The following is a 27,811-nucleotide window of genomic DNA, read 5'->3' as shown; positions in this document are numbered from 1 at the left end:
CTGAGCTGCCCGAGAGAGCAAGATCACGCAGCCCTGGCGTGACACACAGAGAGGCCCAGCGAGCTGCCCGAGAGAGCAAGATCACGCAGCCCCGGCGTGACACACAGAGAGGCCCTCAGCTGCCCGAGAGAGCAAGGCCACACAGCCCTGGTGTGACAGAGAGGCCCACCGAGCTGCCCGAGAGAGCAAGATCACGCAGCCCTGGCGTGACACACAGAGAGGCCCTCTGAGCTGCCCAAGAGAGCAAGATCACGCAGCCCTGGCGTGACACACAGAGAGGCCCAGCGAGCTGCCCAAGAGAGCAAGGCCACACAGCCCCAGCGTGACACACAGAGAGGCCCAGCGAGCTGCCCAAGAGAGCAAGGCCACACAGCCCCGGCGTGACACACAGAGAGGCTCAAGAGGATTTATTTTTGATTTTCTGGAATCTGGATTTGCAGCAAAGCAAGTGTTCTATCCTACCTGGGAAAAGGAACCTATATTTTATAGGCACGTGGGTCACATGGCGTGGGCAGACAGTGGTCCCAGACCCCAAATACCATTTGCATTAGCTACTGGAGTCTATTAGAGGCTGCATTTGCTATAGGACCCAAGCAGGTTTATAGAGGCCCGCTTCTGAATCACAATCCCATAATGCGTATTTTGGCTACAATGCAGGTAATGAAACTTCACTTCTTCAGAAATGGCAGCCAGAAGCACTGCTTCCCGTCCGGTCCACGCAGTGTCATACACAGGGCTTCCAGCACACCGCCCCCCGCCATGGGAGGGTGCGGACCGCGCGCGGGGCTGGTCTCCACCGCGCCGGCGGGCACGGGCTGGGGAAGACGGGTTCGGGAGGCCGGCTCCCCGCAGCGCAGCCCCGCTGCTCACATGTTCTCCTTGTCGAACTCACACATGAAATACATGGTGATGTGGCAGGCCACGTCGTTCCAGCCGCCCGAGGCCACCATCTCCACGCAGTCCTCCTCGTCGAAGGCGTTGTTGGGCTCCCCGCTGCGCCACTTGTTGAAGGTCTGCATGGGGGAGCGGTCGGCGTAGAGGAAGGCGCCCTCTTTCTCCAGGTCGTTGATGCCGATGAAGACGCGGGCCAGGCCGGCCTGGGCCAGGTAGGCAGCCATCAGCCCGTTGGAGGCCTCGTCCTTGGGCATGGCCAGCGTGCCCCCGCGGCCCTGGCAGGACAGCTGGGCCTCGGTGTAGCGCTTCTCCTCCTTCACCAGCAGGTAGATCTTGCTCTCGGTCTCGCGCACGCCGGCCACGGCTGCGGGGGAGGGCAGGGCTGAAAGCGAGGACTCGAGTCTCGAGACACCAACTTAGGGCACCCCCACACAGAGCAGCAGCCACGCGCCGGCTCCCACGCAGCCCGGCGGGCAGGGGACGTACCGTTTTTGATGAACTTCAGCTCCGTCGCCAGCTGAGTGACGTGGTTGTCCATCTCGCCGATGGCCTTCCTCAGCTGGCCACACTCGCACGGGAGGCCTGTGGGGGACCGGGCCTGTCACGCACTGATGGGGGCCCAGGAGGAACACGGCGCCCGCCCCGGGGAGGAGCACCCGCCACAGCCTGGTGCAGGCAGCGGGAGCCCGGTGAGCCACAGCGGGGAGCGGCAGGAGGGAGGACGAGGCGGGGGTACGGGCACTGCGGAAGGACTCGGAGCCCTCGGACGCCTCCTCGCCTCAGCTCTCAGGGACGCTGGGACTGGCCAGCTGACAGTCTTGAGTAAAGACTTCTAGAGATCGGACACAGAGCCACCCACGGGCCTCAGCCAGGGCAGGTGCTCAGGGGTTCTGACACCGCCGTGCTCTGTCTAAGGGGGGAAACCCTCCGTGCGTGGGGGCCTGACAGAGGGCTGGGGAGAAGCTGGGGAATAACAGGTGTGCGATGAGGCTGGAGGGGGCGGACGCAGCGTGCAGGCCGGCCGCCCCCGTGGAAGCCATCACGAGCTATTGCTCTGGCTTGCTGGCACAGGAGGTGGCACTGGAAGCCCCCCACAGTGGGCAGGAGCCCCCGCCTGGGCCTGCACACCGCTGCCTTCCGCGCCTCACGGGTGACCACAGGTGCACACCGCCTCGCCAGCGGCAGTGTGGACCCTGTCACAGGCATCTGAAAGCCTACGGCAGGAGCAGGGTGGAGAGGGGGACAGGGAATGGCGGCCAGAAGGGAGGTGGAGGGACAGGGACGGCACCACAGCCCCACCAGGAGCCATCAGGGACAGATGTGCCGTGGACACTGAGCGTCCACTCCTGAGTGGGTCAGACGGGAAGGCAGCGGCAGGACATCCGGAAGGAGGGGAACATCTGGAAGCAGTGCATTCCTGAGAAGACGGTGGGGAAGGAAAGGCAGAAGGAGCCAGAAGCTGTGAGGAACGTGTGCCGCAGGAGAGGCCTGCCAGGCCTAGACCCGATTCATCGCAGTCAAACTACAGCTCAAGAACACTGAGCCAGGTACTGGTGGCTCACACCTGCATTCCTAGATACCCAGAGGACTGAGATCTAAGAATCACAGTTCAAAACCACCTGGCAGAAGAGGCTGTGAGGCTCTTCTCTCCAATTAAACACCAGAATTAAACATCAGAAGTGGAGGGGAAAAAGCCAAGCGAGCACAAGGCCCTGAGTTCAGGCTCCAGTTCCAGAATTTCAAAACCAATGAAATGGAGGGACAAAGGGTGAACAGATGCAGCGGTGGTCCTCACTGGACACTAGGTTGAAACTGAACTACACAACGTGTGGGTGTGGATGGGAGGGAAAAACTGGGAGACAGTGAGGGAAAGGGGTGACAGTGTCCAAAAAGAAACGTCCTCATTACCCGACTTATGTAACTGTAACCCCTCTGTACACCACCTTTATAACAACAATAAAATAAACCACACATTGAAATATTTTCACCATAGGAGAGTCAAAGACTGAACTACCTCACATCCAGCCAAAGATGTTTTCCTCTGATTTACAGTTCAAAGTATAAGTTTAATAGCGTTTATCTAAGACCATAGGCTCTTCATGCCATACCTGGTTCTCCATTAGGGCCAGGGGGTCCTATGTCACCAGAATCTCCTTTCTCGCCTGAAAAAGAGAAGCAGAAGCAAAGTGGCTCTGTGGATGGGCTGTGGATGGAGGTACAGAGACACCACGGTAATCACACGGATTCTTCCCCGTGCCATGCCCGGAGCCTTCTCCAGATCCTCCCTGCTTGCTCCGAGAGCTCTTTGGGCTCTGTGCGTGGAACGTGAACACAGGCGTTTCACGGGGCTTTGATTCTCACACGCCCCGGGCACTCTGCAGCATCCTCAACACCAAGAGCAGACGGTGCAAGCTTCCTCAGCACGGCTCCCACAGCCGGAACATAGAGGAGCAGCAGTGCTCAGGGCCACCCGTCTGGAAGAGTAGACGGCACCTCCAATGGGCATGCCCAGCTGCAGCGCCAGTCCCCTGCTGCTGTGCCCGCCCTGCCTCCTGGCAGACAGACAGACACCTGACCACCGGGGCCTCTATTGGTCTCAACATATAAACACGGATCCAATGCAGCGACAGCACGAAGCTCTCCAGCTGCTATAAAATCCAGCCGTGACTGGTTGCATTTGAGTCCAGCGGACATTCCAAGGGCAGCAGTGTCCACCTGTCACCGGGACAAGCTACATACCTTTGTGAAGAGCTGAGCCTTCCATCCACTTGCAGACTCAGACCCCCGCGGGCCGGGCCGGAGGGAGCTCCACAGACCCTGCCTGCTCCGGCCTTTGGGTTCTCTAACCAGCCTGACAAGGACCAGGTCTCGACCTCAGAGACAAAGCCAATAGGCAAAGCCAAAGAAGGGTGGGCTGGTCTGTGACCGAGTGTGAAAAGTACACGCCTCCCCTCTGAGTGCCAAGAGCCACTGCAGCCAGGCTGGGAACAAGCCAGGCACCCAGGCAGAAAGTGGGTGAACAAACACACTCTAGCCATGCGGTGCGTGCTGTTCAGCCACTGGAGGGGGGCAAATTCTGACCACTGCTGAGACACTGGAGACCTGTGGAAACGTTACACTAAGGAACCAGAGCAGTCAGCGGGAACATCTAGAATGGGGAAGTTCACAGATCCCAAAAGCAGGAGGAAGGGGAGGGAAGGGGAGAAGTAGGGAGGGAAGGGGAGGGGAGGGGAGGGGAAGGGAGGGGAGGGGAGGGGAGGGGAGGGGAGGGGGTGACTGGTCTGAGGGTACAGCTGCTCTCTGCGGTGAGGGCAGCCTGTGGGGACCGGCAATGTGAATGGCGGTGCCGCGCTGCAAGTGCTCAGAATTCCACTCGAGTGCACACTTAGAATGGTCCAAGTGGCAAACTTCAGGCAGCTACGTCCTCAGAGGCCCACGCAGCTCTCCGCAGCGTCACCCCAGGTTTCTCTGGGGGCTGTGCGATCTGCAGCAGGTGCTCCCGCGGAGAGCTGCGGCTGAGCAGCTGCCCACCCCCTGCCCGCCCGCCCACACCCTCCCCACAGCTGCGGGTCAGGCCTGGCCACCGAAGCCCTCCCTGCCCAAACTCCACCGGGGCCTCTCCAGCCTAGTTTACCTAACCTGCCACACAAACCAGAGGCTAGACTGGTCCGTGCCACCCAGCCCGGGGCTCTTGGTTCAGCTCTGCACCAGCCCTGCCCGCTCCAGCTCTGTCTCCCCACCCCCAGCTTGTGACAAGACCTGGATTACAGGAAGACTCCGTGGTAGGCACCTGCCTAGCAAGTGTGAAGCCTTGTTCGGACCCCAGTATTACCCTTTCTTGGGAAGGTGACACAGAGAACTCAGGGACCTCTAGCTTCTTCCTCCAGCACCCCGTGCCCCCAAGGCCCAGCCCAGGTATGGAACAAAGCAAGAACTCAGCACACGCCAGCTCACTGCACACACCGGGCACGGGGCAGGGATGCCCCAGCACCCCTAGCTGCCCTGGGCCGAACCCTCCTGGGCAGGAGCAGTGTGGCCCCGCTGCACAGCGTAGAAAGGCAGCACCTGAGGCCACAGGCACTGGCCCCGGGGTGCTGCTCATACCCGCTGGGGGTCCCTGTGCCCCGGGGGTCCCCGTACCCCGGAGGTGCTGCTCACGCCCGCCGGGGGTCCCTGTGCCCCGGGGTCCCTGTGTCCTGGGGTGCCACTCATGCCCACCAGGGGTCCCTGTGCCCCGGGGTGCGGCTCACACCCGCAGGGGATCCCTGTGCCCCGGGGTGCTGCTCACACCCACTGGGGGGTTTCTGTTAAGAATCACCCCAGCTCCTCGAAAGGCCTAAGAAGCCAAAGTCCAGGGCAGATAGACAGGGGCGCCCTCACCCTTGGGGGAGACGCTGCATGAGGGCGCCAGGTCACCCAGGCGCACAGCATGGTTTCCTGAGTCCTGGAGGAGGGGACACCCGAAGTTTTCACCCCACCCAGACCTGAGGGGGCACAGAGCGAGGACACCTCACTGCACCGAAGCCTGCCCGGCCCAGAGCTAGCAACCCCTCACCCCAGCCCGGCCTGCCAGGCCCAGCGCGGACAAGCCCTCGGCCCCTCAGACAGGGTGAGCACTGCAGCAGGCGCAGCTTCTGTGATGCGCAGAAGCATGTCCAGCCACCATGCAGGACAGCTGCTGTCCATGCCAGCTCTCCGACCCTAGGCAGAGAGGGCCACGGGACAACGATCGAAGGCAAATACCTTTAGCACCAATGGGACCATATTTTCCATGTCGACCCACACTGCCCTTCTGTCCTTTGTCCCCCACGTCTCCTGTGGAAAACAAGGAGATCAAAGTCGGTTGATGCACAGGTGATCCCACACACACACCTGATAACACGGAACTAAAAACACAGCGCTTCACCTCCACGAGTCACGCAGGTGGCCGGACAGCTCTGCACGCATACCGCATGGTCACAGCGGACAAGGGAAGATGCATGCCCCCTGAAAGTCATACACACCCCAGGACAGGAAAAGGCAAACGTGGCGCTCTCGAGCCCCGCACTGAGCAAGGCCTGCTGTCCTCACGGCCATGGAGGGAAGGACAGGACATCCCCGCCACCCCACACACCCCACCACGACAGCTCCACTCTCACCCAAAGCCGGGACTCACGACCGCGCAGGCTGAGTCTGAAGACGACGCTCCAGGAGACGGGCTGGGAAAGCACCTGGAACGGCGCCTTGGGACTTGGTCGGGTCTATAGTGAAGTGACCCAGGGTGCTCAAGTCTCATCCCAGGACTTGTAACATGCACAAAAACACACTGCAGCACACACATCACATCATGATCCTACAGCACACACGCTCACACCATGACCTTGTAGCACACACTCACACCGTGACCCTGTAGCACACCCTCACACCCTGACCCTGTAACACACCCTCACACCATGACCCTGTAGCACACACTCACACCCTGATCCTGTAGCACACCCTCACACCCTGACCCTGTAGTACACACTCACACCCTGACCCTGTAGCACACACTCACACCCTGACCCTGTAGCACACCCTCACACCATGACCCTGTAGCACACACTCTCACCCTGACCCTGTAGCACACACTCACACCCTGACCCTGTAGCACACACTCACACCCTGACCCTGTAGTACACACTCACACCCTGACCCTGTAGCACACACTCACACCCTGACCCTGTAGCACACACTCACACCCTGACCCTGTAGTACACACTCACACCCTGACCCTGTAGCACACCCTCACACCCTAATCCTGTAGTACACACTCACACCCTGACCCTGTAGTACACACTCACACCCTGACCCTGTAGCACACACTCACACTCTGATCCTGTAGCACACCCTCACACCCTAATCCTGTAGTACACACTCACACCCTGACCCTGTAGCACACCCTCACACCCTAATCCTGTAGTACACACTCACACCCTGACCCTGTAGTACACACTCACACCCTGACCCTGTAGCACACACTCACACCCTGATCCTATAGCACACACTCACACCATGATCCTGTAGCACACCCTCACACCCTAATCCTGTAGTACACACTCACACCCTGATCCTGTAACACACACTCACACCCTAATCCTGTAGTACACACTCACACCCTGACCCTGTAGCACACCCTCACACCCTAATCCTGTAGTACACACTCACACCCTGACCCTGTAGTACACACTCACACCGTGACCCTGTAGCACACACTCACACCCTGATCCTGTAGTACACACTCACACCCTGACCCTGTAGCACACACTCACACCCTGACCCTGTAGCACACCCTCACACCCTGACCCTGTAGCACACACTCACACCCTGACCCTGTAGCACACCCTCACACCCTGACCCTGTAGCACACACTCACACCCTGACCCTGTAGTACACACTCACACCCTGACCCTGTAGCACACACTCACACCCTGACCCTGTAACACACACTCACACCATGACCCTGTAGCACACCCTCACACCCTGACCCTGTAGCACACACTCACACCGTGATCCTGTAGTACACACTCACACCCTGACCCTGTAGCACACACTCACACCCTGACCCTGTAGTACACACCCACACCCTGATCCTGTAGCACACACTCACACCGTGACCCTGTAGCACACCCTCACACCGTGATCCTGTAGCACACACTCACACTGTGACCCTGTAGCACACACTCACACCCTGATCCTGTAGCACACACTCACACCATGACCCTGTAGCACACACTCACACCCTGACCCTGTAGCACACACTCACACCGTGACCCTGTAGCACACCCTCACACCGTGATCCTGTAGCACACACTCACACCGTGACCCTGTAGCACACCCTCACACCCTGATCCTGTAGCACACACTCACACCATGACCCTGTAGCACACACTCACACCGTAACCCTGTAGCACACACTCACACCGTGACCCTGTAGCACACACTCACACCCTGATCCTGTAGTACACACTCACACCCTGACCCTGTAGTACACACTCACACCCTAATCCTGTAACACACCCTCACACCCTGATCCTGTAGTACACACCCACACCCTGACCCTGTAGCACACTCACACCCTGACCCTGTAGCACACCCTCACACCCTGACCCTGTAGCACACTCACACCCTGATCCTGTAACACACACTCACACCCTGATCCTGTAGCACACACTCACACCCTAATCCTGTAACACACCCTCACACCCTGACCCTGTAGCACACACTCTCACCCTGACCCTGTAACACACACTCACACCATGACCCTGTAACACACCCTCACACCATGACCCTGTAGCACACACTCACACCCTGACCCTGTAGCACACCCTCACACCCTGACCCTGTAGCACACACACCCTTACACCATGTCCCCGCAGAACGCACCGCCTCTCCACTATGACTGGCGTGCTCTCTGCCCAGCCCCAGGCAGAGGGCATTCTCTGGCACCAAGCCCCACGTGTCTGTCAGCAATAGCATTCGGGTGAGGCGGGGGACCCTGGGGTCCCTGAGCCCCTGAGACCGCACTGCTCTCATTTAAGTCTGTGGTAGGAGAGGTGAAATGTTAGGAGAGAAGCAACTCCACAGCCTGTCCCTCCCTGGCTCTTTAACCCAGACGCCCCCCCCCCCCCCCAGATGTCAGGCTCCATGGTGACAGGAAGACATGATGAAGGGGAGGAGGAGGCTGGAGGCCCCGGGGGAGGTGGGGGAGGTGGGGCGGAGGAGCTGGCAGCATAGACATACTCATAGCCTTTCCCTCTGTGGAATTTTCCACCTCAGTAGAACGAGCAATTAGCACTCTGTTCCATCAGCTGGCGGAGGCAGGAAGCGCCTCGCACCCGTCCTGCTGTCATTAGCAGCCAGAACTTGACAAGGATTTGAGAGCCGTTGGCTTCGGGCCCAGTCTCTGAGCACAGGCACATTAAGGGGAACTCAGGGCTGAGGCTGACGTCCGTCACTGTCACCTTGGTGGCGGGCACAGGCACACCTGCCCTTCGAGAGGCCAGAGGCCCGGTCCCTGCACCAGGCAGCGGAAAACGTAGGGACAACCGTGCAAAATGAGGAACAGTGGGAGCCAGGTGGAGACGGCTGCCAGCTCCAACTCCGAGCGGCAGAAAGCAAACCTGCAGCGGGGCAGTGGGGAGCAGCTCACCCCTTTGAGGGCTAAACCCACCCGCGGGCACCGAGGGCCTGCAGGTGGCAGAGCCGCTGCCCAGCCCACACAGAAGGCTGGGGCAGCGGGGCATTCCCCACACATTACCACAGGACACCAATGCCACCGGCCCAAGAACTGAAGGTGCAGGAGCGGCATGGTGAGGCTGCAGAAGGCCGGAGAGGGCACAGCACTGCCCAGTGAGCAAGGTTGGTGCCTCGCGCCTCCATCAAGGCGGAGCGCAGCCTGGCTGCAAAGCTGGGACCGACAGTAAAGGACTTCACGGGGTAATGCACAGACCCACAGCTTCCTCCCATCCCTCGCTCAGCGACCCCTAGCCCGGGTGCCACTGTTGGCTACGAAGGGAGTCATCCAGCCCTGGGCGTGGCTCAAGCCTTCCTTGTACTCGCTTGGCACCTGTACTGCCGAAAATGAAAACCATCCAGAACAGCACCTGGAACATAGCAGGTGGCGATAGCATCCAAGGCGGGCAGAAACAAGAAGTGTGCCGAGCCACGCTGACCCCGGGGCTGGGGGCAGGCACCTGCACTTCACTGTGCTCCCTGAGCCCAACGCTCACCCAGACAGGCCTCGGCCTCCCTCAAGCTGGCTGCGATGCCACCAGAACCTGCTCCTCCAAGACAGCAGAAGACAGAGCAGTGAGGCTGCAGCTTCCTGCAGCTTTTCCACAGAGAAACAGACTAGGGGCCGTGCAGGGACCATGCCAGGAGAGCACACTCACCACAGACCAGTGCACACACCAGGAGCACACTCACCACAGACCAGTGCACACACCAGGAGAGCACACCACAGACCAGTGCACACACCAGGAGAGCACACTCACCACAGACCAGTGCACACACCAGGAGAGCACACTCACTACAGACCAGTGCACACACCAGGAGAGCACACCACAGACCAGTGCACACACCAGGAGAGCACACTCACCACAGACCAGTGCACACACCAGAAAAACACGCTCATCACAGACCAGTGCACACGCTAGGAGAGCACACTCACCACAGACCAGTGCACACACCAGGAGAGCACACTCACCACAGACCAGTGCACACGCCAGGAGAGCACACCACAGACCAGTGCACACGCCAGGAGAACACACTCACCACAGACCAGTGCACACGCTAGGAGAGCACACTCACCACAGACCAGTGCACACAAGAGGAGAGCACACTCACCACAGACCAGTGCCCACACCAGGAGAGCACACTCACCACAGACCAGTGCCCACACCAGAACACGCTCACCACAGACCAGTGCACACACCAGGAGAGCACACTCACCACAGACCAGTGCACACACCAGGAGAGCACACTCACCACAGACCAGTGCACACACCAGGAGAGCACACTCACCACAGACCAGTGCACACGCCAGGAGAGCACACCACAGACCAGTGCACACGCCAGGAGAACACACTCACCACAGACCAGTGCACACGCTAGGAGAGCACACTCACCACAGACCAGTGCACACAAGAGGAGAGCACACTCACCACAGACCAGTGCACACAAGAGGAGAGCACACTCACCACAGACCAGTGCACACGCCAGGAGAGCACACTCACCACAGACCAGTGCACACACCAGGAGAGCACACTCACCACAGACCAGTGCACACACCAGGAGAGCACACTCACCACAGACCAGTGCACACACCAGGAGAGCACACTCACCACAGACCAGTGCCCACACCAGAACACGCTCACCACAGACCAGTGCACACACCAGGAGAGCACACTCACCACAGACCAGTGCCCACACCAGGAGAGCACACTCACCACAGACCAGTGCACACACCAGGAGAACACGCTCACCACAGACCAGTGCACACACCAGGAGAGCACACTCACCACAGACCAGTGCCCACACCAGGAGAACACGCTCACCACAGACCAGTGCACACACCAGGAGAGCACACCACAGACCAGTGCACACGCCAGGAGAACACGCTCACCACAGACCAGTGCACACACCAGGAGAGCACACTCACCACAGACCAGTGCCCACACCAGGAGAACACGCTCACCACAGACCAGTGCACACACCAGGAGAGCACACTCACCACAGACCAGTGCACACGCCAGGATAGCATGCGCACCACAGACCAGTGCACACTCGCAATAAGCTGAAGTCTGTGCGGTGCACAGGCAGGAGAGCACACTCACCACAGACCAGTGCACACTCGCAATAAGCTGAAGTCTGTGCGGTGCACAGGCAGGAGAGCACACTCACCACAGACCAGTGCACACTCGCAATAAGCTGAAGTCTGTGCGGTGCACAGGCAGGAGAGCACACTATGGGTTTGTGAATTCACAACACACATCACCCTTACCTGTGCTGCCCTGACCTGCTCCTCTAACAACTTTCATCCTGAAGCCCTGCTTTCTAGGCGGCCACTTTGGGAGGCAGCTTTTCTTAAAGGGCTACTTGAGGTCACCTGCCATCCTAGGAGCGGGCGTCGTCAGGGGCGACGCCAGGCAGGCAGACACGTGCAGGAAGCCCACGTGTGGGAAGGAGAGAAGGCAGGCCAGCAAGCCATGGAGGGCAACCGATGAGAAAATGGCCTTGCTGCCCCTTGACGTGGGTCTGCAGAACTGTGGGGAGCAAACCCTGCTGTGCAAGCCCCTCATGTGCGCTTGTTACACGGCAGATCTGACTGACAGCATCGCGCTGCTCCAGCTACGAAGCCACGTCCCAGAGCACCACGGTGGCTCTTGTGAAGGCAGCTGTCCAGTGAGTCCAACAGACTCTGCCAATGGACAGACCTAGACCCAGATCCCAGGCCCCCGCCCACAAACACTGCACATGTCATCACCCTCTGCAAGCCTACTTCCTCCTCTCAAACGCAGGCCACGTAGAAGGTCAGAATCAGAACTGGGCAGGCACCTCTGACAGATTCCACTCAGACCAACGTCACCTGACCGCCTGCAGGGCCTCAAATGCCCCACCTGAGTGGCAGGACAGGAGACTCGGCCGAGACGTTGCCTCCACGCCAGTCCCACAAGATGCGTGCAAACCACGCTGCACAGGCCCAGGAAGGCTAAGATGCAGGGGCTGACGGCCCAGTGCAGGCTGGTGGAACCGTAGCCCTGCGGAAGACAATGCCTGCCAGAGACCAATGGGGAAAACGGAGCGGAAACCCCTTGGGAACCGAGACAGGAACCCCAGGGGAACCAAGAAGGAAACCTCACACAGCCCATTCACCATGTTGGCCACATTGGCCATGAGGGAGGGCTCTTGCCCAGTCGGGACTGCCAGGTGACCTTGCCCCTCCCATCCTCCTCATTCCCCTCAGCCCTACACCCATAGCTGTGCACTGAGTGTATCCATGCACGAGGCATCCACACCGATATGCATATATGCATGCACACATGTGCTATAGCATTTACACAGACATATACACATGTAGTCATGCAAGTATGCATTCACATCATACATGTGCAAACATGTGCACACATTTACATACAGAAACACAGAGATCTATCTACATGCATGCATGTGTACACAAACCCTCATGCCCTTGCTCACTGTGCATTTACATACACTCTTCCAGATGGCAGTGCAGCTCAGTGGTAGAGTGCCTGCCTAACATGCAGGAAGCCCTGGGTTCGATTCCTCAGAACCACGTAAACAGAAAAAGCCAGAAGTGGCGCTGTGGTAGAGTGCCAGCCTTGAGCAAAAGAAGATTGGGGACAATGCCCACACCCTAAGTTCAAGCCCCAGGACTGACAAAAAAAATAATACTCTCTTCAATAAGCACAAACTATTCTGTGTATACACGTCGTGTGCACATTCCCATAGCCATTGTACACACACACATACATGGACATGCACATATATGCATGTGGATGCATTCATTCATAAGCTTGCACACACATGTACACATATAAATATACACAGCTAGGTGCCAGTGGCTCAGGCCTGAATTACTAGTTGCTCAGGAGGCTGAGATCTGAGGATCAAGGTTTCAAGTCAGCCTGGAAGGAAAGTCATGAGACTCTTATCTCCAATAAACTACTCAGAAAAAGCTGATAGTGGTGCTAGCTCAATTGGTAGAGCATTAGCCTTAAGCACAAAGAGGCTCAGAGATAGCACCCAAGCCTTGAGTTCAAGCCCCAGGACCAGGAAAAAATAAATACATGCAAGGCTACACTCTGTATATATACATACATGCAAATATGCATGCAAATGCAAACACATGCATGTCATATATTCATGAAAACATACATATATGCTACCTGCATGCAAACATGTATACACAAATGCGTATATATTGTATATACATATGCAAGCAGCATATATATTAAATATACATATGCAAGCATACAAACACACGTACACAATTACACACTTGCAGGTGTGCATGCAGTCATGTGTCCATGTCTATGCACGTGTAAGTACACCTCACAAGCACACATATGACACACCTGAGTGTGCATACAAGCATATGTAAGCATAACTTTGATCTGCATGCAACCCAAGGTCATGAGGCTGGTGAGCATGGCGCTTGGAATACCAGGAGGCCTCTCCCGCTGCATCTGCCCCTACAGCAACTGCTCCACACCAGGAAGCTGGCGTTCATGGTAGGACTTTTCTCCTTTGGACGTGTTGAGAGGGAGAACTGGTCTGTACCTCCTCTCTGTGCTTTGGGTAGCTGTATATCTCAGCTTGAGGACACCACTGGAAACAATCTCTTGGACAGAAAACAGTATGGCTGCAAGCTTAAGGGTTCTCTAGATGCCCAAAAGAGCTGGACGCATTCCTCCATGACTCCTCCTGCGTCATGCCAGCCAGGGCCCCGCCTGAACTGAGACACACCTCCCGCTCGTGCCTTTAGGCTGTGAGCCGGGCTGAGGCAGCGGAGCTCAGGGAGCCAGTGTGACCTGCTGTCCCCACTCCGTCACGCTCAGGAGAGACGGCTCAGCTCACATTTGCTTTCCAGACACGCACGAGGGCTGGGGAGAGCGGGCTGTTCACAGCAGGCACAGGATTCTGATTAATTTTAATGACGCTTCGCGCAGTCCTTTGAGCACTTAGAATTCAGCTTCCGGAGAGGTTTTTAATGATGGCTGATGTGTGTGGTACAGAGCTCAGAGAGCCATCACGGGGGCGGTGGCCTCCACCTTCAGGGCCAGGAGGTCCTCCGCGCCTGCGGCAGGATGGCAGCCGTGCGCCAACGCGGAGGACACAGGTCACACAGCCGCGGAGGAGTCAGGTCACACAGCCCGCGGTGGGGACGGCGCTTGCCAAGGACAGGAGGTGGCTCTGCCAGCTCTGCCCTTGGGACCGGCTTTGTGAGTTCAGAGCTGCACGCTCCCCACGACACAGAGGCTGCTGGTTGGCAGGGAAGCCTGCTCCTGGAGCGCCTGCTGCAGGCCCGGCCTGCATTTCCTGGAAGTTGAGCTGTGCAGGCCCAGTTCTCCATCCCCCACCGGGCAGCCCAGCGCGACAGTCACCACACCTGGGTCTGCTGACAGACGTGCAGGTCGCACCATACCTCCTGAAGCTGGAGAGGCGCGGCCAGGAGCCAGGGCCAGCCAGAGCCCCACGCGGTAGCCAGCTGAGCGCACAGCCCAGTACATGGGCCCAGAGCGCCCACCCACAGACCGCCTTCCCAGACTCGGCAAGGGAGCGAGCAGTGGGCCTGGGGCCTAGGCCAGAGCTGTGGTTGCCCCCAGATTTCAATGCTACTTGATATCAAATCTCAAGGGCTCTGGGGTGATAGCATCACACTGGGCCCTAGGGACACAAAGATGAAAGCAACAGAGATTTGTCCTCATGATTCACAGGTTGCAGAGGTATAAGATACATCAAGAAAATGAGCTGGAGCCGGGCGCCAGTGGCTCATGCCTGTCATCCTAGCTACTCAGGAGGCTAAGATCTGAGGATCACTTTCAAAACCAGCCTGGGCAGGAAAGTCCTTGAGACTCTTATTTCCAATGAACCACCAGAGGGGCTGGGAAGGTGGCTCAGTGGTAGAGTGCTTGCCTTGCATGCCTGAGGCCCTGGGTTCGATTCCTCAGCACCACATAAGCAAAAAGAAAAAAGCCGGAAGTGGCACTGTGGCTCAAGTGGTAGAGCACTAGCCTTGAGCTGAAGAGCTGAGGGACAGCGCCCAGGCCCAGAGTTCAGGCCCCATGACCAGACTCAAAAAAAAAAAAACAAAAACAAACAATGAACCACCAGAAAACCAGAAGTGGCGCTGTGGCTCAAGTGGTAGAGCACTCACCTTGAGCTGAAGAGCTGAGGGACAGCCCAGGCCCAGAGTTCAAGCCCCAGGACCGAACAAAAAAAGAAAAAGAAAGAAAGAAAGAAATGAGCTGGGAGCATCTGTCCTGGTGACCTGCCAAGTCTTATCAACGCGCCAAGTCCCACGGCCAAGCAGAAGCCCACAGGCTCCAAGCCAGGACAGTGGGCACAGGGGAGGGGGGAGGGCATCGAGTCAGGACAGTGGGAGGGGGAGGGGATAAGGACAGCCAATGTGACCTCCACAGGATTTTAAACCTGGCTACATGCACGATCAACATAAACTCTGCAGAAGACAAAGGTGAGCGGCCAAGTCAGGTAGGACTAGGCCCCAACCACTGACCTCAGACAGGACTAGACCATGACCACTGACCTCAGGCTGAACTAGGTCCAGACCATGACCTCAAAACGGACTAAATGGGCCTGGTGGCTCAGTGGTAGAGTGCCTGCCTAGCATGCACAAAGCCCCAGGTTCAATCCCTCAGTACCACAGAAACAGCAAAAGCCAGAAGTGTCACTGTGGCTCAAGTAGGAGAGCTCTAACCTTGAGCAAAAAGAAGCTCAGGGACAGTGCCTAAGCCCTGAGTTCAAGCCCCAGGACTGGGGAACAAAAGGACTCAATGGATGAATGAAGTAAGGAGGTTAACAATACCTAGATGAGGAAATAAGCAAGGCAGCTAAAACCACTCAGGGAAACTGGACGGAAAGGACTAATAAACCAAACAGAAACACTTGAAAGCCAAGCACAGTGGCTCACGCCATCACCCGAGCTACTTCAGTGACTAAGATCAGAAAATCATAGTTCAAAGTCACCCTGGGCAAAGAGTTCATAAAAATCCTTCTCAACTAATAAAGCTGGCATAGTGGCAGGTCCCTGTCATTCCAGCTATGTGGGAAATGGGGATAAGTACGGTCCATCCTGGGGCATAACCTCAAGACTCTATTCAAAAAATAGTAAAAGCATGCCAGGAACTTGCTTTTTTTTAACCACCAGGAAACGGTAAGTGGCACTGTGGGTCACAATGATAAAGTGCTAGCCTTGAGCAGAAGAACTCAGGGATAGTGCCCAGGCCCAGAGTTCAAGCCCCACAACTGACAAAAAATAAAAATTATAAAAGCAGCCTGGCACCAGTGGCTCAGGCTTATAATCCTAGCTACTCAGGAGGCTGAGATCTAAGGATCTTGGTTCAAAGCCAGCCCAGGCAGGAAAGTCTGTGAGACTCTTATCTCCAATAAATGACCAGAAAATGGGAAATGGCGCTGTGGCTCAAGTGGTAGAACATTCACTTTGAGCTGAAGAGCTGAAGGACAGCACCCAGGCCCTGAGTTCAAGTCCCACAACCAACCAAAGAGAAATATAAAAGCAAATAGGGCTGGGGGTATGGTTCAAATACTAGAGTGCCTGACTAGCAAGTACAAGACTCTAAGTTCAAACCCCACGGGCTGGGAAGGTGGCTCAGTGCTAGAGCGCTTGCCTTGCATGCTCAAGGCCCTGGGTTCGATTCCTCAGCACCACATAAGCAAAAAGAAAAAAGCCAGAAGTGGCACTGTGGCTCAAGTGGTAGTGTGCTAGCCTTGAACTGAAGAGCTGAGGGACAGCGCTCAGGCCCAGAGTTCAGGCCCCACGACCGGACCCAAAAAAAAAAAAAGAAAAATAAGTTCAAACCCAGGACTACCAAACAGACAAACATATCAAGTGTCACAATTAGACTAGATCAAGTGAAAGACAAATATCAAGGATTGAAGACAAGACCAAGGAAATATTATATTCAAGCAGCAATAATGGGAAAGAGGGAGGGCGAGAGGGAGGGAGGGAGAAGACATGACCACATTGTCAACTCTGAACATAGTGAAGAGACCAAACCTAATAATCTATGGCATAGAAGAGGAACTGAGATACAAAGTAAAAAGCACAGTAAACAATTAATGAAATTATAAAAGAAAATATCCTAAATGTAGGTTAAGATATGAACAGCCAAATGCAGGAGGAATTTAGAATCTCAAATACACATGAGAAGAAAAGAAACTCTTCACATCATAGGTTGTTTGTTTGTTTGTTTGGGGGTCCAGTTATGGGTGCTGAACTCTGGGCCTGGGAACTGTCCCTCAGCTCTCCAGCTCAAGGATAGTGCTCTGCCACTTGAGCCGTAGCACCACTTCCACCTTTTTTCTTCTTGCTTATGTGGTGCTGAAGAATCAAAACCAGGGCCTCATGCATGCAAGGCAAGCGCTCTACCACTGAGCCACCTTCCCAGCCCCTACATCATAGTTAAAATGCCAAGAAAGAACTAAAAAAATCCCAGAATATTATATTTCAAGCCCTAAAATAAATGCTAATTAATATCATTATATCCAACAAAATAATTCCTTAAAATCAACAGAAAAATGAAGGGCTTCCAAGAAAAGCCAAAGAAAATGATAGCCAGGAGCTGAATCCAGATGTATAATGTCTCCTCCACCCACCCAGGACAGCACAGAACACCCTCCACACACCCAGGATACAGCACAGAGCACCCTCCACAGGCAGGACACAGCACAGAGCACCCTCCACACCCAGGACACAGCACAGAGCACCCTCCACACACCCAGGACACAGCATAGAGCACCCTCCACACACCCAGGACACAGCACAGAGCACCCTCCACACCCAGGACACAGCATAGAGCACCCTCCACACCCAGGACACAGCACAGAGCACCCTCCACACCCAGGACACAGCATAGAGCACCCTCCACACACCCAGGATACAGCACAGAGCACCCTCCACACCCAGGACACAGCACAGAGCACCCTCCACACCCAGGACACAGCACAGAGCACCCTCCACACCCAGGACACAGCACAGAGCACCCTCCACACCCAGGACACAGCACAGAGCACCCTCCACACACCCAGGACACAGCACAGAGCACCCTCCACACACCCAGGACACAGCACAGAGCACCCTCCACACCCAGGACACAGCACAGAGCACCCTCCACACCCAGGACACAGCACAGAGCACCCTCCACACCCAGGACACAGCACAGAGCACCCTCCACACCCAGGACACAGCATAGAGCACCCTCCACACACCCAGGACACAGCACAGAGCACCCTCCACACCCAGGACACAGCACAGAGCACCCTCCACACCCAGGACACAGCACAGAGCACCCTCCACACCCAGGACACAGCACAGAGCACCCTCCACACCCAGGACACAGCACAGAGCACCCTCCACACCCAGGACACAGCACAGAGCACCCTCCACACACCCAGGACACAGCACAGAGCACCCTCCACACCCAGGACACAGCACAGAGCACCCTCCACAGGCAGGACACAGCACAGAGCACCCTCCACACCCAGGACACAGCACAGAGCACCCTCCACACCCAGGACACAGCACAGAGCACCCTCCACACCCAGGACACAGCACAGAGCACCCTCCACAGGCAGGACACAGCACAGAGCACCCTCCACACCCAGGACACAGCACAGAGCACCCTCCACACCCAGGACACAGCACAGAGCACCCTCCACACCCAGGACACAGCACAGAGGGCGAGTCGGGGCCCTCTCAGCCGTCGGTGCTAGGACTCCAGTTCAGGACCAGTCTACAGGAAGTGAGTGCACAAGGGTCCCAGCGGACATGCACAGACGTGCACCTGGCACGTTAGCTGGGCCCACCTGTCAACCTGACCATCAGAGTTCACACTAAATGAGCCCCAAGCTGAGTAAAACCCCAGCTGAACGAAACCTTGGGGCTCAGGGCCTCCCGGAGACCACGGCCCCTTGCAGCGCATCTCACTTCGATCTCATCAACTTTTCCATCCTCCTCACATGCTCCGCACCTTGTGTGGACTCCTCTCTCAGAAACAGAGGTTTGGCTGCACTGACTTGCTGGGTTCGCTGGGTGGTCGCGGCTCACATAAGATCCTGAGACTCAAGGTTCCCATCTTACAGCCAGCACTGCACCTGCTGGGCCTTCTGTCTGCCATGTTGGCCAGCAAGACGCAGGTGTTTAGCTGCACCCAGTGCAGACACCCTCCCTGCAGCACCCACCAGGAGGTCTCCACCCACCCCGCCCTCCGCCCCACACAGCCACACAGCGGGGCTGGCAGGTACCTTTGTCTCCTGTAGGGCCGACTCTTCCAGGCCTCCCCGGAGCTCCTTTGTCTCCCTTCTCCCCTGTGTCCCCTGTGTAAGAAGTCAGATTTGGTTAGCAGCCTGGCCAGGCAGTGGAGGGCCAGGAATGAGGAAGATGCTCCCGAGGGCGAGCGGGGGGGGGGGGGGGGGGGGGGGGGGGTTGTGGCTGGCCAGGCCTCCAGCGGCAGACTCCCAGCTCCATCCTTGGGGGCTCTTTCCTCACCCCAGTTTCTCCTTCAGGGAGTGGATTTGTCACACACTACCTCCTGTCCACGTGACCCACCCCACCCACACACCAAAAGGAAGGAACCCCACTGTGAAGGGCAGAGCCCTGTCCTGGGGACGGCGCGCGTCCACACTGGGGTCCTACGGGTGTCTGCCTCACCCTCAGCACAGCCCCCACAGAGCACACTCTCTGGGGCTCCTTGGTGTGCTTCTGGGACCAGGTGAGCAAGCCTGCGCTGGTCTGGGGGCCAGAGACGGAGACGGGGTGCAGAGAGTATAGCAGCTGTAGGGGCCAGGGAGGCATGGCCCCTCATCACCCCCTCCACTCCCCTCCGCGTCAATTCCAGCCCAAATGACCTTCCTAAGGCACAAATCAAACTGCTTCTCCTTCCTCAAAAGACACATCAAGCTGCCAACAGCTTCATCTCAGTTATAAATAACGTCCCTTTTTTAAGGACCTCCTCGGTATCTGTCATTTTTATGTGGCCATCACATAAAAGTGCGCATTATTATCACCAGGTCTAATACTTGCCCTTCTTTGTACACTGGGGGGCTTCAGCGCGTGGCAGGCCAACATTTGAGTGAACTTCAGTTCTCAGTGGCTCGGCACTGACTGTCGCCCTTGGCCAGGTGAGAGGACCAGCCGCAATGACAGGTCCCCTCCAAAAGCCCCTCCCCTGCTGGGCACCCATGCTCGCGCCTGTCATCCTAGCCAATCAGGAGGCTGAGATCTGAGGATCAAGGTTCAGAGACAGCCCAGGCAGGAAAGGCCTTAAGACTCTTATTTTCAATTAATCACCAGCTAACGGGAAGTGGCACTGTGGCTCAAAGTAGTAGAGTGCTAGCCTTGAGCACAAAAGCTCAGGGACAGTGCTCAGGCCCCGAGGTTAAGCCCCAGGACTGTCGATTAAAAAAAAAAAAAAAAAATCCCTAACTTGAAAATCTAGGCTAACAGAGAGGACTGAAATAAAGAGAAAAGCAAAATAAAGGAACTGGAAACTAGAAAACTGAGCTGGAGCATCCTGATGTCCCCAGGCTGCGTCCTGTTCCCAGACTCTCTAGTTTTCAAACTTTTTTTTTTTTTTTTTGTCAGTTGTGGGGCTTGAACTCAGGGCCTGGAGGCTGTCTCTGAGCTCTTTTGCTCAAGGCTAGCACTCTACCACTTTGAGCCACAGCACCACTTCCAGGGTTTTTTGTTTTTTTGGGTTTTTTTTTGTTTTGTTTTGTTTTGAGTGGTTAATTAGAGATAAGAGTTTCATGGGGATTTTTCTGCCTGGGCTGGCTTTGGACCATGATCCTCAGATCACAGCTTTCTGAGTAGCTAGGATAACAGGCGTGAGCCACCTGCACCCGGCTCAACTGTTCTATCTTTGAAAAAGACGAGAGGTAGTGGCAGTCGCAATCCTTGGCAAAGCACCAGCAGCCTGGCAAGGGGCCAGCGGTGGGATGAGCGGTGCCCCCAGAAAAGCCTGGAGAGTGCCGGCCTCACGCAGGAGAGGCTACAACCAAGAAGCAGAACCAACAGCCCTGGAGGTGGGGGCTGCGGTCCCCGTACAAACCCCACTGTGAGGGATTAAGATAGAGATGAAGAATTCCTCACAGGTAGTACCCAGAGACAAGCCACTCTGAACATTTGCTGGCTCTGCTTTGAAATTAGCTCTCAAGTTGAAAGTTGAAGGAAAAAAAAACTCATAAATGCACTGGCATTCCAGGATTTCCAGAAAGACTGCACAGGCCTTTGAAGCCTGGGTGACCATGAAGATTTCCTAGCGGATCTCCCCATACAACAGGAAGGCCAGGCCCACAGAAAGACACTCAGGAAAAATCAGAGACAACTAGCATCCACGTGTCAGCCTAGCATTGCAAAACATCATGAACAAAGAGAAAATTCTATCAGCTACCCAATGGGAAAAGTGCTCTCAGGCCTGTGTGCATGTAAATGAGGGTGAGATTGACAGGAGAATTCTCATTAGCAAGGCAGGAAACAGCATAAAATAAGGCAGGAGCTTCCACACAGTGACAAGCTCTACATGGAGGTCAGAGAACAGAGCAGGATGCAGCCATGCAGAGCCAGGGCGGTACTTTAGAAGCAAAGGGCCGGTGGTGAGCCTCAGAGGATGAGGAATCAGAGCTGGAGCTCTGGCTAGTCTTCAAACTTCCTACTTCATAAGAACCACAGGGGCTGGGAAGGTGGCTCAGTGGTAAACTGCTTGCCTAGCATGCATGAAGCCCTGGGTTTGATTCTTCAGTACCTCATAAATAGAAAATGCCAGAAGTGGTGCTGCGGTTCAAGTAGTAGCCTTGAGCAAAAGCAGCTCAGGGACAGTACCCAGGTCCTGAGTTCAAGCTCCAGGACTGACAAGAAAAGGGAAAAAAAAAAAAAGAACCACAGGGAAGCGGGCACCAGTGGCTCGTGCTTGTGATCTTAGCTACTCAGGAGACTGAGACCTGATGATCTTGGTTCGAAGCCAGCCCAGTCAGGAAAGTCTGTGAGACTCTGCTGTTGTTGCTGGTGGTGGTGGTAGTGCCTCTGGGGCTTCAACTCGGGGTCTGAGTACTGTTCCTGAGCTCCTTTGCTCAAGGCTAGCACTCTACCATTGAGCCAACAGTGCTATTTCGGATTTTCTGGTGATTAATTAGAGATCAGAGTCTCAAGGAATTTCCTGCCTTCACTGGCTTTGAACAATGATCCTCAGATCTCAATCTCCTGTAGCTAGGACTATAGGAGTGAGCCACCAGTGCCCAGCTTATGAGACTCTTATCTACAATTAACCACCAAGAAAGCCAAAAGTAGAACTGTAGCTTAAATGGTAGAGCACTAGCCTTGAGCAAACAAAGCTCAGAGACAGTACTTGCGCTCCAAATTCATGCCCCAGGACTGGTACACACACACACACACACACACACACACACACACACACACACACACACAGAACCAAGGAGAAACTGGACACTGGTGGTTCATACCTGTAATCTTAACTACTTAAGAGGCTGAGATCTGAGGATCTCGGTTCAAAGTCAGCCCAGGCAGGAAAGTCCATAAGACTCTTACCTCCAATTAACCACCAAAAGCCAGAAATGGGCTGTGGCTCAAGTAGCAGAGCACTAGCCTTGAGCACAAAAGCTCAGGGACAATGTCCAGGCTCTGAGTTGAAGCCCCAGGTCTAACAAAAGAACCAACCACAGGGCCGTGGTAATTGTCTAGGAAGGACACCGTGCACACCAGCAAGATGCTCATGTCACCACAGGTCCCTGCTTCCCCACAGGGCCGAGAATGCAGCGGAAAAGCCCACACGGCCTAGCTCTGAGTGACCTGGAAGAAGGTAGGACCACGCAGCGTCTGTCAGCCAGTGTGCAGGGCAGGAACCCTGGGCACACAGGTGGGCTCCTCCATCGGCAGGGATCTTCGCTGATCTGCAAGTTCCCTGGCATTAGCGTGTAGACCTCTTCTTGGTGGTGGGGGTGGCCTTGGACTTGAACTCAAACCCAGGGCCTTACACCCTTGCTTAGATGCGTGCAGAGACGCTTGCGGCTTTGTAACGGTCTCAGAAAGGAACTCTGCTGAGAAGGCACCAACGCCCTCTGGGGCCCACGGCTAACCACAGCCAAAGAGAAGCCTGGATTCCTGCCTCCATTTTGCTTCTGTCTCCTTAAGCCTGAGGGTCTCCCCTGCAGCCACACTGGGGTTCCCAAGGCACCCCACATGAGAGTGGTGACACCTCAGCCTGAGGACAGCGACCCCGGGCGGCAATCTCCTTGGGAGCAGGGTCGTCTCCCAGGGGAAGCGTGGAAGACGCCAGAATGGAGGAGAGCCAGCCGCAGGGCCGCGCAACTGCCCTCTCCCTCCGCCAGCTCGCTCTGCCCTTCACCCTCCCTCTACCTCCTGTGTTGGGGTGAGCAGCAGCTGGGCCTGCAGCCCGGAAACTCCCCCTGCAGTGGGTCTTGTGTGGTTGCTAGTTCTACACACTTTTACAGCTGCAAGACGCTGGGATCAGCTTTCTCTAAGGGCTGCACCATACAGCAGCCCACGAGCCTCCTGGGGGCCAGAGCCATGCTGGGGGGCAGGGGAGGATGAGCAGCCGGCGGCATGCATGGGGGGTGCTCCAAAAGTGACAGTGGTCTCTCCAAACCCGCACGGGCTCGGGCACAGGCCAGGCCTTCCCGCCCTCAGGACCCCTGCCAGCCCCGGGCTCCCTGGGCCCCTCCCAAAGTCCCTAAGGAGCAAGGGCCCTGTTTCCACCCCTTCTCCCCCTGCCCGCCCCCCCTCCCCCCCGTCTGGGAGTGGTGGGGCTGCTCTGCAGGCCCAGCTGACTCTCCAGGATGAGGCCCAGGCTTTCCCACCGCTGCTGCCCTCTCCGGACCATACAGCTCCCCACTGGAAGCAGGCTACAGACAAAGCAGCAAGGAAGCACAAAGAATCTTTCTGTGAGACAGGGTCTCCCTCTATAGCCTCTGGAAGCAAGGATGATACAGACAGGCGATCACACCCAGCTCAAGTTTCTAAATAAAGAGCCCTCAGGTGGGGAGGCTCCCACCTGTAATCCTAGCTACTGAGGAGACTGAGATCTGAGGATCGCAGTTCAAAGCCAGCCAGGGCAGGACAGTCCGTGAGACTCTTATCTACAGTTAACCACCAGAAAACCAGAAGTGGCACTGTGGCTCAAGTGGTAGAGCACTTGCCTTGAGCTGAAGAGCTGAGGGACAGTGCCCAGGCCCCATGACCGACCAAAAAAAAAAAAAAAAAGAGCCCTCAGGAGCCAGCAACAGGGCACCCTGTGGGGCCTCAGGCAAATTGCTGAATCTCCCAGAGCCTTGATTTCCCTATCTGTAGAATGAACCCAGTGCACTCACCCTGTGTGCAGATTGTGTTGCAGTGCCTGAGACAGCCACAAGGTGTCCTCACAGAGGACGGTAGGGAGACCCTGAGTTACAGACGAGCGGCTAACCTCAGGATTGCACAAGGGGTGCTCCTTGGCTGGAGCATCATTAGACCTCCTGTAACCAGACCCTGAAAACAGCCTCCGCAGACGAGCAGATCTTCCTGGGGCCCACCTGACCGGACGCCAGCCTGCGTGCCGCCAGAGCCAGAGGGGAGGGGGGCGGTCAGTTACCTTTGAGGCCAGGGACGAGGATCTGCACGGAGCAGGGGTCGTCTGCCGTGGGCTGAGGGCATCCAGAAGGCAGCAGCGACAGGAAGGCCAGGCCGATCAGCCAGCCCGCGAGAGCCAGGACTCTGCTCATGGTGAGCGCAGGCCGGACGCTTACCTCTGGGGAGGAAGGCAGGGACACTGCAGTGCGGCCAGCGAGCAGAGCAGCGCAGCCCATGCCCGGGCCCATTCAGGCCTGGGTTTTCACGCCAACTGTGATCGCTGAGGGTCACCCAGCCTCAGCCAAGCAGCCTCTTCCCCAAGCTAGGCTCGAGGCAGAGCTGGCCGAATGTCCCGGCGACCAAGGCGAGCTCCGGGGCCCAGGCTGGCCTCAGCAGAGGACAGCTGGCCTGGCACCTCAGAGGTGAACCTTGAGCCCCACAGACCGCTCAGTCCACAGGCAGGAGCCCAGGCCCAGGTCTGCCACCAAGTGCAACGGGACTCCACCAGACACCAGCACGAAGAGGCCTCCTCCTGGGAATCAAGCAGAGGGTTAGAGGAGGCCCAATGGGGGGGGGGGGGGGGAGCTGGGGATCTTGTGCTTGTCCCAGGAGGCGCAGGGCCTGTTGCCCCTTGCCCCTCCATGACAGGGGCACCTAAAGAAAAAACTACTCTTGCCAGTCCTGAGGCTTGAACTCAGGGACTGGGTGCTGTCCCTGAGCTGCTTTTGCTCAAGGCTAGCACTCTACCACTTGAGCCACAACACCACTTCTGGCATTTTCTATTTATGAGGTACTGAAGAATCAAATCCAGGGCTTCATGCATGCTAGGCAAGGACTCTACTACTGAGCCACCTTTCCAACCCGAGAAAAAGAAATTTAAAAGCTGGCACTGGTGGCTCATGCCTATAATCCTAGCTACTCAGGCGGCTGAGATCTGAGGATCGCAGTTCAAAACCAGCCCAGGCAGGAAAATCTGTGAGACTCTTGTCTCCAATTAACTACCAAAAAGCTGGAAGTGGAGCTATGGCTCAAGTTTTAGATCGCCAGCCTTGAACAGCTCAGGGAGAGTTCCCAGGTCCTGATTTCAAGCCCCAGCATCAGTGTGAGTGTGTGTACACACACACACACAGCTCACAGCTTAAACCCAAGGCCGCGCTTCTCCATCTCCTGCTCTTCCCTGTGTCCAGCTCAGCTGTGTCCGCTGTGCACACAGAGCTCCCTGGCCAGTCCTCAGACACCTGAGGCCACACTTGGATTGTTGCTCTGCTGTCTCTGTCCAGAACCCCCTACCCAGATGACACGCTTGCCACAGACCATTGTGCACGTAACCATGGCAGACTCAGAAGTCGCCCAGAGACAGATGTCTGCTTCCTTCTGGTCCAGCCACCTCCTGCAGTAATGGCCCTGCACACTGCAGGGGCACGGGCCCCCCCCCGTGGACGCCTGGTACTGGGAGGGTGCGGACTGTCCCAGTGTTCCTGTGTGTCTGGCACTGGAGCTGCCAGGGATGTGTGTCCTCACTAGTTGGCAGTGGTCTGGGACATGGGCAGCAGCTGCCGGCAGGACTCGCATGGCTCTCAAAAGCCCACAGTCCATCACTCCCAGTGCAAGTCCCTACAGAGGCTTCTAGAAGGCTGTGACACCTCCAAAGACAGTAGGTGAGGCAGGAGCCAGAGCAAACCTGGCCAGCCCCCCTCCAGCCCACACGTGTTCACTGCTGGCATTCTGGCTGTCACCACTGTGGGGTGGCCGCAGACCCTCCCTTCAGCCCCAGGCAGACTCCATCCCAAGCTACGGGTCCCTCCCTGGCACTGAGCAGGCCAGGGCAGAGGCACGTGGGGTGCTGAGGAGCACTCCCTGACACGGGGCTCCGTGATCGGCTGCCTTCGCTGCAGAAGAATTTGGTTTTATAAACCAAGGCACTGCAGCCATTCCAGGCTAGCTGTAAGAATAACAAATAACAACGTTATCTCTCAGCCGCCCGGGCAGAGGCCCAGCAGCGGGTGAGCGGCTTGCTGGGGAGATTAAACGCAGCATTTGAAGAAAAGAGCTAGCCTAAAGAATGACATGGGAGGGGAGATGCAGGACTTGAGTAGCCAGACACACAATTCTGCGCTTTGCTTCAGTGGCTGGGCAACCCTGCATCTCACCAGCCGGGTACCAGGAGGAACCCCACCCGGCAGCCTTGGGGGGCAGCCCTCACGGGCCAACTGACCCACCACCCTGCTGTCCTCCACACCGGGCATGGAGGTGCAGGCAGACTCCCAGACCTCAGTGAGACAGCGCTCCCCCCACCCACCCCCACCCCCCGCCTCCCGCACCCAGTCGCTGGCTCGGAGGAATCGTTGAGTGGTCTGTTGGTCTGTTCTCTGTCACACAGATTTCCAAAGCCATAGACAAAAGCAAATCACCGTGTAAAGCCCCACGGTGAAACCTCTGGGTGCAACACACACACGAGCTGGTGTGAAGGCTGTGAGCTAGAGCTGGCGCCTCTGCTCTCTAATCCCACAGAGGGCTAGAGTCGCCGCCTAGCTGTGCACGCCCCAGGCCCGCCTGCTCAGGGTCTGTCTCGCGGGAGACCCAGCTGCTCCCCAGCCCGCAGGTGCTCTGGCTTCCCTGTGTCCGAGCCCCAGCTCTGTCCCCTGCTGACGCTCACCCACACAAACTGCCTCAGCAGTGGGCTTCAGGGAGTTTCCGTCGTTACCTACTGAACCAACCAAACTCTAGGATCCTGTGCCGGGCTGGGCCTGACTACCAGACTTGCCACTTCCCGGCAGCAGGATTCCACCCCATTCGCCTCCGGGGCAGCAGCGGCTCCTACCTGTAGCACGCTGGGCAAGGGCCTGGTCCTGCTGGTGGCCGGTCGCGGGACACTGCCCTGCGGAGCCTCATGGCGGCTATTTACAGAGACCCCCGCCCGCCTGCCGCCCTGGCCCGGCCGCTGGGAGGCTGCAGCCTTATCTGCACAGGCTTCCTGCCAGGAGCAAAGCAGCTGCGCAGGGCCAGGCGGAGTGTGGGAACGCGCCCGGGGCCTCACCC

At 56.9% G+C, this 27,811-nt stretch overlaps 1 protein-coding gene across 1 annotated transcript; it reads right to left on the bottom strand.

The window, feature by feature from the left end:
* Positions 1–402: 402 nt before the first annotated feature.
* Positions 403–27,625, bottom strand: Colec11 (collectin subfamily member 11). Its single transcript, XM_042680793.1, has 7 exons — positions 27,594–27,625; positions 24,795–24,950; positions 19,438–19,509; positions 5,638–5,709; positions 3,003–3,056; positions 1,381–1,476; positions 403–1,258 (listed from the first exon to the last, which is right to left on the bottom strand). Exons 2-7 carry the CDS (start codon positions 24,922–24,924, stop codon positions 867–869), a joined length of 816 nt encoding a protein of 271 aa, XP_042536727.1. The 5' UTR covers positions 24,925–24,950; positions 27,594–27,625; the 3' UTR covers positions 403–866.
* Between the last annotated feature and the right edge of the window lie 186 nt (positions 27,626–27,811).

This window comes from Dipodomys spectabilis, unplaced genomic scaffold (genome assembly GCF_019054845.1).
Source record: "Dipodomys spectabilis isolate Male_0828 unplaced genomic scaffold, ASM1905484v1 ptg000066l, whole genome shotgun sequence".
NCBI classification, from domain to species: domain Eukaryota; kingdom Metazoa; phylum Chordata; class Mammalia; order Rodentia; family Heteromyidae; genus Dipodomys; species Dipodomys spectabilis.
This window is presented reverse-complemented; position numbering and strand designations above follow the sequence as displayed.